General features: G+C 46.8%; 1 protein-coding gene across 2 annotated transcripts in view; it reads left to right on the forward strand.

The window, feature by feature from the left end:
• The window catches only part of COL26A1 (collagen type XXVI alpha 1 chain), a 167893-nt gene extending 158582 nt beyond the window's left edge, over positions 1–9311 (forward strand). For both annotated transcript variants that reach the window (XM_053995642.1, XM_053995643.1), the window contains 3 exons: positions 552–596; positions 1216–1300; positions 4578–9311. In XM_053995642.1, the coding sequence (XP_053851617.1) occupies positions 552–596; positions 1216–1300; positions 4578–4750 (303 nt within the window). In that variant the 3' untranslated portion in view covers positions 4751–9311. The remainder of the gene's footprint in view (positions 1–551; positions 597–1215; positions 1301–4577) is intronic.
• The last annotated feature ends 2110 nt before the right edge of the window (positions 9312–11421 follow it).

Below are 11421 nucleotides of genomic sequence, written 5' to 3' on the forward strand. Positions count from 1 at the left end.
AATCTCTGCCTGTCATCTGCTCTTCAGAAAGTGCATGAACTTCCTGGCTGGGGGGAAACATGAGAGCAGTGTTCACAGCACAGAGAGATCTTTGTTCAAGAAAAGCTTCATGAGCATCTTCAGAGGCAGAAAGTGATGTGACTAATTAATGAAAGCAGAATGGAGGGGTTTTCTGTTCTATATCAATATGAAAACATGCATGTCTGGGGGAAAGGAGCAATTTATCTGTGCTTTAGCATACAGTGTTGTTCATTGAGAGCCCAGTGAGATGTTCATGGCCTTGCTGGGACCCAGGCCATGGCAGGTGGCTCCTCCTGCAGCTTGGCCACTCCTGGACAAGTTCATTTGTGTTGGAAGTGGTGGTGACCTCCTGGGAAGCTGACAGGAGCCAGGGCAAAGCTCAGGAGAGCACTTTGGCCCTTGGCATGAAGGTCCATGTGATTTCTGCTGGTGAAATGCTTCTTTAACTTGCTCTTTTGGTGGGGAGGGATCCAAGGAATCCTGGAAGGCTCCTCAGCCACATGTAACCCAGTTTCCTTCCTTTGTTTTAGGGTGAACCAGGCAAGAAGGGTGAGGAAGGTGACAAAGGTGCTGATGTAAGGATGTATTTCTACTATTTTGCTTTTGGTTTTGTCACTTTGCTGTCCTTCAGCCATATTCCCTTTGACAGGTGGGTTTGGGGGGGGCAGAGGGTGAGCCCACAGTTAAATGTGCAGAGCAAGTGTGCCTTGGGTTTGAATTGAATGTGTGCCAGAAATCCTGGTCTGTGAGGTTCCCTTGGCCATGTTGTCACCATGTTCTTGAACACCTCAGTCCCCAGAGGTTGTTCTGTCACATGGAACTGGTTGGGAATTACTTCCCTATTGTCCCTCCCAGCTGCTGAGGGACAGACTCCCAGAAGAGATCACACTGCATGTGCAGAGCATTGGAGTTCTCACATCTCTGCTCTCAGTCCCTGAAATACTTCCCAACATCTCTTTGGCCCTTCAAGCCCACACCTAAGGTGACAAGGACAACAAACTACAGCCTGAGTGTACGTGAGGAGCTCTTTGAACAGGGATTTCTCCTGCACTCCTACTTAGGTTATCTCCTCTTTTGCATCTTTTCATTTTTAAACATCCACACTACAGGGTTTGCTGCTATGAAAGCGACATTATGGACAAGAAGCCTATTCTGCCTCACATTCCAATGTTAGTTTTGTTTTCTTTCTTGCAGGGGGAAGGTGTCCAACAGCTTCGAGAGGCTCTGAAGATTTTAGCTGAGAGAGTATTAATTCTTGAGCACATGATAGGAATTCATGGTAAGCACTGCTAAGGTTTTCTTCTCTAGGGAACCAGGGGCTCTGCTCAGGTTTGATGGTTAAACATCCTCCCACTCTCCTGAGCTCTCTGGTGTCTGTTCAAGCCCCATTTTCAAAACTAGGTACCATGACTTAGGGGTGCTTAGAACTGTTGAGTTCCAGCAGCTGTACTACTTCCTCTGGCTTTCCAGTAGCAGGTGAAATGATCCTTACAGTGATTTTTGTTACAGTTCAGGCAGCCAAGTCATGAGCAGCAGCTCAAGCCATGTGGCACAGATCATCCACCAGCTTCCCACAGAGCTGCTTGTTCAAGTCTTTAGGCCAGATCATTTAATCCTGTTAACAGCATCTTCCAAGTGACTCGAACACCACTGAGGCCCTTGCTTTATGCAGCACCAGGTTTGCAGAGAAAGCCCAGACAGTGCTGCCATGTCACCCTGAAAATCAGTGATCCCTGAACATTTTGTGATCATAACTTACATGAAACCTATTTTCACAGTCAGATTTAAGCAGAGTTTAAATGTTTTATATTCAGATAGATTTTTGTGATCTCTTGAGGCTGTTGGCTGTTGGCTCCCATCACTGGCACGTGTGTACATCATCCCTTAAAGAATGTTCTCTTCCCTTAGCCACAGGATGGTGTTGGTTATTGTCACAGGAGTTGGTTATTGCCACACTGCTCCTTCTGGGCTAGCTGAGGATCAATTCTCTCACAGCTGCCAAAGCCTGATCTGATGCCAATTTCTCCCCTTTCAGAAACACAGTTAGAGGCAAAATGTTTGCCTCTGCTATCCCAGCCTGTGAGCAGCAAACCTGTTCCATGGCACTGAGCAAGTCCCAAAGCACTTTTCTGTCCTTGACACGTGGAACCTCATTCCTGGCCTTGCTTGTGAGCCCAGCTCACACCTCCCCTCAGATCAGCATCCACTTTTATTGGGATGTGGCCTTTGGATATTGATTTAAGCTATGGAAATGCTGAGTAGCTAAAATGCCCAGCAGTCCTGACAGTGCCTCACTGCACAGTAATAAAGCACTTCAGGCAGCACCTTGGGATCCCAGCCCTGTCTGGGGCCAGCAGTGCTGGGATGGAATTGCTGCTGGACCCTTCCAGTGCCAGGGCATGGCTGCTGGAGCCTGCTCTGCTCTGCTCTGCTCTGCTCTGCTCTGCTCTGCTCTGCTCAGTGGCCTCGTGCCCTTGGAGGCCTCAATGCTATTTCCAAAAGCAATAGGCAGCAACAGCGTAAGATTTTTGGGAAACCCTGAATCACAACCCCATGATTCAACCACACTCACCCTGACCTTACCTCTGCACTAATCCTGCTTCGCTTCTCATTTTCATTCCAAGGGTAGAAATATATATTTTTTTTATGCTGCTGTGCTTTGAGCTGGTACCCTGGAGGTACCAGGGAGGTGCCCACTTGATTTCCTAGGCAGCAGCCCATGCCAGCTGGGATCATCTCCAGGGAAGAGGGAAAGGGGGGTTCCCTGGATGAGTCCAATAGAACAGGGTATTTACAAAAGCCAGGGTCTGGGCCTCCTTTGGCTTTTACTTTGTACCTTCACTTATAGTGGTATAAAGCAAAAAGCCACGTTCTTGGGAATCTTCTGTAGACCCTGGGACTGGGGTTCACGCAGCCTTGCCCCAGCAGAACTGCCTGATTTAGCTATTTTTCACATCCTCTTTGGAAATACAGCAGCAACAAGGCATGTGCTGGTGTTATTTTGAAACAGTCATTTCAGCAAACCATTTGTATTGATCTGTTACTGCTTGGGATGAAGATGAGTTATTTACACCCATCTGCACTTCTATACCAGTGTAACTGCATCAGCAAAAAAATGGAAGTTTTTTAATTGTGCACTGTGGATAGGTCATATTTAAACACCTATATTGCATGACTTTAGGGGTTTTTTTTGTCCAATAAGTGTTGATAATTGTATTCCTACTCTGGGCTTTTGAAATAGTTCCATTCTTTCACTTCACACATATTTTAGGCCCTAAAAAAATACTGTTTAGAAAGGGAACTTGGAAAGTAAGGCCTATTTTCCTTGTGCAATTATGTTCATCTTTGTGTATATGGTTAAAAAGGCCTCAACAAAAAAGAGAAAAAGACATTAAATAACAGAAAATATTTTCCTTGAGCACAGACCTCCCTGGACTGAAAGGCACCACAGAGGTTTAAATCACCCAGCACCAACTGTCTGGTCATGTTCCCAGTGTAGGTGTTAAGGATTTGACCACAAGTCCTGGGGCAGCCCAGTTTTAAAACCCCACTCAGAAATGCCAATCCCATGCTCTCATTTTCCCAAAAAATTTCCCACTGAGCATGGTTTCCAAAACCACAGCCACCCAAGCAACAAGGCAAAACATCCCAGCAAACAAACCTCTCCTATGCACTGGGAGGGCAGCTGGAGCTGACCTGGCCTGGAAGCTGCAGAGAGCAGCCCAGCAGGACACAGCAAAGCCCAAATTGTTTGGCAGGGTTTGGTGCCAGCAGACAGAGCCCAAATCCTCCAGCAGCCAAAATCTCACTGGAAACAGAAACACTGCCTGGTGGGATCAAACCAAGGGTGGCAGATTGGGCTCCTGGCAGGGAAACACAAACATCCAGCTCTGGAGGCAGAAGGAAGAAGAAACTGGGGCATTGGAAATGATGAGGCAGATCAAGCCACCAGGATCTGCTGCTGAAGAGTGGCCCAGAGCAGTGCATGTTTAATTTGTTTAGCTGAGGGAAGAGCAGGAGGTTGTTACCTGGAGGTGCTCTGGGAGCAGGGACAGCCACCAGCCATCCCCAGCATTACTGCTGATTTGGCTGCAGCCCAGGGTGGGTCAGTCCTTCCATTCAATCCTTTCAGTGTCTCCAAATGTCCTTTACTAGGAGTGAAATGGTACTTAAACCCTAAAAGCATCACTGCCCACTGCCCACCAGCTCATCCTCCAACACCAGGAGTCTGTGGGCAGTGCTGAATAGTTGCTGCAGCCCAAGTAAATTCATAATTAATAAAAGAACAGCACTTTAGAAATGGAACTACAAAGGAAAACAGGCCCTGCAGTAGGAGCACTTACCCCAAAGAGCTGAGGCAGAGCAGAGGGGAAACATCTAATGCAGGAGAAGTGTGATGGCAGCAAAGCTGTAGCTCCAAAGCTGCTTCCTGCCTGGAGAGCAAACAGGAGGGAGCACACTGCTCTCAGAAGAGGAACCACTCAGAAGGGCCCATGAGTGTCTTCCTCAGCCTCCCCTTTTAAATAGTGCTCTCCCATGACTTTCTCTCCTTACAGACTCTTTGTCTTCCATTGAGCCAGGCTCTGGACAGGATGTGATCCCGGGCTCCCCCCTGAGAACCAGCATCAAGATCAAGCGAGGAGGACCCCGGCAGCCCCAGGCCCACCAGCTCCTCTCTTCCCTGCTGGATGATGGTGAAGCCAGAAGGAGAAGCCACCGGATGAAGTAGGAGCATCTTTGTGTCCTCCCTGCCTGTTCTGCAGTTAAAGATACAGTACCCAGTGCTTAATTGCACCCTGCAGATGAAGTGGGTGGGAGGCTGCAGTGTTGGTGGCTGGGTTTCCTTCCCTGGCCAATACTGAGCCCTGGTTGCAGGGAATGACTTATCCATAGCTCAGAGAGGGTTTTGAGAATATTTTCCTTGATTTTGTTGTTTTGCCTTTGGAATAGCAGTTGTCAGGTGTTTCAGCAGCTGCCTACAGGAGTGACACCTCCTGGCTGTGCCTCGAGGGTTTAACCCTGCCCTTGTTCTCTCACTGACCTTGACAGACACTCAGTAAAGCTCTGCTTAACTGGCCAAGCCCATCCATCCCACCCAGAGCCAAAGCCAAGCCAAGCCTTGTCCATTGCTGCAGTTGGAGGCATCTGCTTTTATTTCCTGTGTTGGTGTCACACTAACTTCCAGGTGCAACTTCCACAGGCCACGAAAGCATGACCTGCAAGGATTTCTTTTAAGCAAAGAACAAATTAGAATACAAAGTACATTTACAAGTATTACTCTTAAAATTCAGGTGGCTCTCCGGACTTTAGCAACAAAACCCTGGCTTTTCATGTTGCTAATTGCATATGAGGGACATTATTCTATTTGTGGTTGGCTAAACAAGGACTTTTGATGCAAATGTTCATGGAAACATTGGGTCAGAGAGTTTAGACTATTTCTGTGAAAACATAGAGCAGTTTGCTTGAGATATGATGGAATTGTGCAAGAATTTTCCCATACTGTGTTCAGCTTGTGCATACATCCAGAGATAATTAGTTTAAGTGGTGGCAGTAGCTATTCACAGAAAAGGATATTTTGCAATAGTTTATTAATCCTACAGCAATCAGGAAAAATGTTTTCACAGTGTTTTGTTTTAATCTTGTGAGTAACTCCTCACCATTTGGATCTGGAGACAGTGTAGGAGCAAACCACAGCCTAGGGAATTAGAGTCTTGTCAAGAGCTTATCTTGCACTGGGAGTTAAGTACAGAGTCATTTTACTTTTTGCAATAACTGGTTATTTTAGGGGCAGTACCAGCTTCCAGGTTTAAGAAGTTGAACCTGCCCTTCAGTGACAAATGAATCACTCCACCTGCTGTGCTAACCACGTCAGACAAACTGATGTCATTCATGTAGTCAGTGATTTTTGTTAGAAGGGGGAATTTAATCAACAAAACTGACTGGACTATGTTTTACTTTTTAATTCCCACATTCTGACAGTTCTCAAATTCAGCCCAGGACAAAAGTGAACAAATTGACTTGTGTTATGGCCCCTCTGTGTCTGGTTCCTGTGCAGAACACAGCTGTGTGAGCAGGCTGGGCTGCACTGCTGCAGTGTTTCTATCAGAGGCTTTCCAAAGAAAACACTCTGCAGTCCCTGTGTCAGCACCCCAAGTGATCTTCCCAAGGCAAAGACCTCTGGAAATGAGGCTAAAAATGGAGGAGCTCTGCCAGCCCAGCATTAGCCACACATTAAATTGACTGCCCACATACACTGTAAACATGGCAGTGCTACCAACAGAGACACCCAATCCCAGTTCTTCCTCTGAAGAGCCTGGCGTTTCCACAAATGAGCAGGTTACAGGCTCCTTCAGGATGGCTGAACCCACCATGCCTTACTTGGCCCTGCTCTTCAGAAATCCAGCCATCCCCAGGCAGGTGAAATGGCATAAGCTGATGCTGGGCAAGCACCAGAACCTTGCTTTTACTCCTGGGCAGCTGAATAACAACCAGCTGTGCTGGAGGCAGCAGGGATGCAAGTCCCTGCCCTGCTTTTGCATCCTCCCCCTGCTTGGCCAGTGCCAGCTGTGGGGCTCGTTCAGCCCACCTGGTTCAGGTTTTACTTCTGAATGATTGAATTTGCCAAGAAACAAGCCCAGAGCTTTGCAGGAGTCTGGGGAGGTGCCTGGCTGCACTCTTGAGTTACAGCTGGACTGTGGTGTAGAGAGGCAAGAAAATGAGTAGAACTCAAGTCCAGCAGGTTCCTGAGCTCAAGGAGCCATCCTGTATTTGCAATCCCTGTGGGAGAAGGAAATAAAGCCTCTCTGAATGCATCTTAGTTTCATCCCCAGCACTAACTCTAAACCCAGCATTAACTCTGAGGAGGTCTGTGGTGCTCGAAGAGCCCAAGTCCCTCTTTCCACTACTGGCAGGGCAAGAGCTCTGTTTGTGGCCAGCCAAGCAAGATTCAGCCATGGGAACATTCTTGGAATAATCATTCCATCTAAGAATTAAATGTCCAAAAAAAAGGATGTTTCCTCATTTGCAGGCTGACTCCTGTGCAGGAGTTGAGAAGTACTTGGTTGCCTCTGTGGTGAATTGGGACCATCTTGGTCTGGATCACATGGGCACTCCAAGACCCCACTGGTGGCCTCCAGGAGATAAATCAGCCAGTTAGTGTTGGAAAATCAGGCCTGAGGAGTGAGGAGAAATCTCAGTTCAGTCTAAACTCGTGCACTGGGCAGGCTGGTGCCAGCTGTAGTCGAGGCCACAGGAACAATCTGTCCTCATGGCAGCTTCAGGAACCAAACCCAACCAAAGCAATCTTTAGAAAAGGAAATGGGGAAATTCAGTTTCACTGGTCCTGTAGCTACAGGGCTGAATTTGGGGAAGAGGGAATACAATGAGGCCACTTTTACTTCCCTGGCATTTCAGAGGCTTCACACTGAACTGGAAGAGAAATCTTTCTTTCTCCAAGTTTGTCTTCTGAATTCAAAGCTATTGCATGAACTTGGCGAGTGCTAATGCTTTAGTCACTCACATTGCTGAGGTATTCATACTGACACGGATTTGGAATTTTACATTATTTACAACAAATTACTGACAAGATGAAAGGAAAATTTAATGGAAGTTGTTTGCAATTAATCCTGCCAAGTCAATTGTCAGAAGGCTGTTCAGGTTTGGGTTGAAACCACTTTAATTATTGATACTATGAGCTATGTAACTTTTTCTCCTTGCTTTGTTTAGCCCCATCTCTCTGATGAGGTACTGTATCTTTAAATGGGGGACAGCAGGATTACACCAGGTGGACTTTCTCTCTCTGCTGGGGTTTCATTCCTCTCCACTCACACGAGGACTGGACCACACTGTTGTGCCACCCCAGTTTAATTACATTTAAAGGTGAGCACAGCCTCACACACTGACATTGATGATACTGATGACCAAGCAAACCACTCCCACCACATTCTCCATCATGGGCAGGATCCTGAGGTTCATTTCAGCCAGGGCATATAATGCTTCTTGCCATGTCTATGTAACTTAGGGGATTTATTTTGAATGCGTGCTCATTTAGAAATATATTTTAATTGAAATGTTTAGTGCTTTATCTTACATACATACTGTGCAATACCATAGTGTGTTCTTTCTTTTTCTTTTTTTTTTTTTTTTTTTCTCCTAAGACTTTTTTGAAGTTCTTGATGTTTGTTTGAGCTCCAGTGTGTTTTTGACTTGGCTCAGCTCTGGTAGTAGTAGTGTTTTCCTTGCCCTGAGCTAACCAGAAGCAGCACATTGCACAACCAAAACCCTTTGCAAGCCATGCACCCTCATGTTCACCAGCAACCTGGAACTCCTGGGAGGCAGGGCATGCTCCTCTCCAGAGGGTCTAATTTGCACTTATTGTAAGGAATTGATAGCAACCCAGGGAACTAGGAATTAACTAGAGAGAAGAGCCCTCACCTGCTCCCACCAAACTCCACAGTCATTTTGGCATCAACTTTCAAAGGAACAGGCCTTACAAATCAGACCCAGCCCTGGAGCAGCATGTGCTGGTGCTGTGTGGGCTCTGCTCCAGTGTCTGCCATGAGCTGTTGTCATGTGGGACCCTGAGCACTGTGACAAAGGCTTCCAAAGAAAATCAGCTTCTGGAATTCCCTCCTGATGCAATGAGTGGAAACCCATCCTCCTCCACGTTTACACCTTCTATCTGACTCAAGATGACATTCCACTGGGGGTGTAGGGGTTAAACTACTCAGAGTCTCTGTGATTTCTTGGTTTCCTGTGAAACCAAGGGATTAAAAGGTGCTATAATTGTTCACGAGGCACATTCCCAGCCACAGAAGGAAATGGTAACTTCTTCAGCAGTCATTTTACACAGTACCTTTTTTATTTATATCAGTGTGTTTCATATGTGTGCCAATGGTCCTGGCTTCTCTCCTGGGGATCAGCTTTACAACCATTTGGTCTTTTATAGGGCAGCCATAGGCAGTATCTTCCAATCATGTGTAATTTCTTAACTTAGAACAAGAATAAATCTCGTCTGACAGGATGAACTCATTTATGGCAGGCTTTAATGTTTGTTGTAAACACAACCTGTTTGTTCCACCTCTTGCATGGTTACTTATCTGTTTTCATATTGCTATGTTATTGTTCAAAATATCTATTTCTCTTTATTTGCTATGGGGTTTGTTACTGTATATGGAATGTTTTGTATTCAGCATTTTCTTACGGAGCGGAGTGGGAACAGTATTCAAGGACCCACAAATACCAAAGACCTTTCATGTAATGCACTGAAAAATAAACTTACTGTAAATGAATATCATGTCAAGTGTCCTCTATTTATGAAGTTCAGAGCAAGTTCAAGCAAACTGCAAGCCTGGAATTAGGGGTTTTCCTTCCTGACATCTCAGCCTTCTCTTTGGGAAAGCTCCTTTGCAGGGCTCTTAAACAAGATGTGCATGCTGTCAGGGACAGATCCCAAGCACAGGGACAGATCCCAAGCACAAAGACACATCCCAAACACAGGGACACATCCCAAACACAGAGACACATCCCAAACACAGGGACAGATCCCAAACACAGAGACACATCCCAAACACAGGGACACATCCTGCCCTCATGGGGAGGTGTTTTAGCTCCTCAGGCAGTCTCTCAGGTCACTTTTGAGCACCTTGCTGTGCATTGCAGAGTGAGGCTCTGCCCAGACCTGGCATATTCCTCCTCCAGTTCCTGCAGGAATTTTGTGCCAGGGCAGACCCAGGGATCCCAGCTCTGCCTGGGCTCAGCAAGGGCACTCAGAGGATGGGTGGCTGCAGCAGACTGGGAGGGGGGAACAAGCCAGACAGAGAACTGTGCTCTGCCCAGCAGTGTAAATTAAAATCTGCTGGTATTTGCAGTGTACCTCACTTCACCAAAAGTTTCCTCCCAGTACAAGGAGGTTGAGTTGGCTCAGCTAAGACAGCAAGGGCTGCCCAGACCCCCTCCCTGGTACCTCCTGGGCATCTGCCCCATCCAGGAGCCTTTGGGTGCTCTCTCAGTGTGTCTCTGGGCTTATGGAGACCCCCAGAGTCATCTCCTGTGGCAGTTCAAACTCCCAGAAGAGGATGTGGGTAAAGCCCTTCTTTTAACCTTCCTACTCTGGGAACAGCCACCCCCAGAGATGCAACACCTCTGTCTTAGCAAAGGGAGGCTGGAGGGGAGGGCCTGGGCTGTTTCTGTCACAGATGTCACAGCTCTGGGCTCTGAACTTGTTTTTAATATCCCAATGAAAACAAGAGATATGTAAATCCCAGCCAGTTTTTCCCCCTCCTGATCAGACTACACTGCAGAGATGCAGATACCAGAAGTGCAGCAAAGGCTGAGCCTTGTAAACACTGGGAAATGTCCACAGAGTCGAAGTCTCTGCTTCACAGGGCTTTCTGCATCACTGATGAGGACATGCTCAAGGTTACTTCATGCCAGACATTCCCATGCAGCACTTGTCTGGGTCTCTCAGGGTGTATTTATCTCAGTTTTTGAGTCCTAACACCTCCAACTCCGATGTATTTATCCTTGCAAAAAGTCCTCCGAGGGAAGGCAGTTGTGCTAATCACCACTGTACAGACTGGGAGTTGCTGAATAAAAGGCTAAATTAATTTCTTGGGACATTTGTGGCTGTGCTGGTCTGCCAGGCACCAAATTAGCATCAGGCCCATGTTGGTCTCTGGGCCATTATGGCCACTGATTGTAATCACAGCGAGGGGAGCTGACTTCTCCTGAGCTTAACACAGCCCAGGAAAATCAATGGCAGAGGGGAGCACACTGAACTTGTAGCAGGAGCTGATTAAATGAAAACTATTTATTCACAAACAAAACCCAGCTACTCTTGGAGCTCACTGCCTTAACTCTTCATTAACCTCATGCCCAGCACCAAGTGGCTCTTTAGCCAGCCAGGCACTGGCACTGTGGTAAGAATGGCTCTGGCCATGAATGCAGTTGGAATTGTCTCCACATTCCAGCCTGGGGATGGGGAAAGCAGTGAACCTGAAACAGGAACTAACTCAAAACTTCCCAAGCAACACTACAGAAAAACAACTACTACACTGTGTTAAGGAAAAATAAGCAGGGAGACTACATTACCTTATTTACCCTCTCAGAACAGCTCACCAACAGTGACAAGCTGCTTCAAAGATGGATTGGAAAAAATGTGACTATTCCAGACTGAGGGATGTCGTTTGCTTGGCATCAAGGAGAGCCTGGGAGCTGATCAGGCCTGACTTTGTTATCTCTGATCCTTTTTGGGAGAGGCAAGGAGGAACAGGACAGGTCTTGCCCCTGCCACATGCCACTTTGAGGACAGGATCAAGCACCCTTGGACAAAGCTGATGCCATTTTTGGATTCCAGTGGGAAATTAAACAGCACACACTCTGTAGAGCATAGCAGGGAAA

This window comes from Vidua macroura, chromosome 20 (assembly GCF_024509145.1).
Source record: "Vidua macroura isolate BioBank_ID:100142 chromosome 20, ASM2450914v1, whole genome shotgun sequence".
In the NCBI taxonomy this organism is placed as follows: Eukaryota; Metazoa; Chordata; class Aves; order Passeriformes; family Viduidae; genus Vidua; species Vidua macroura.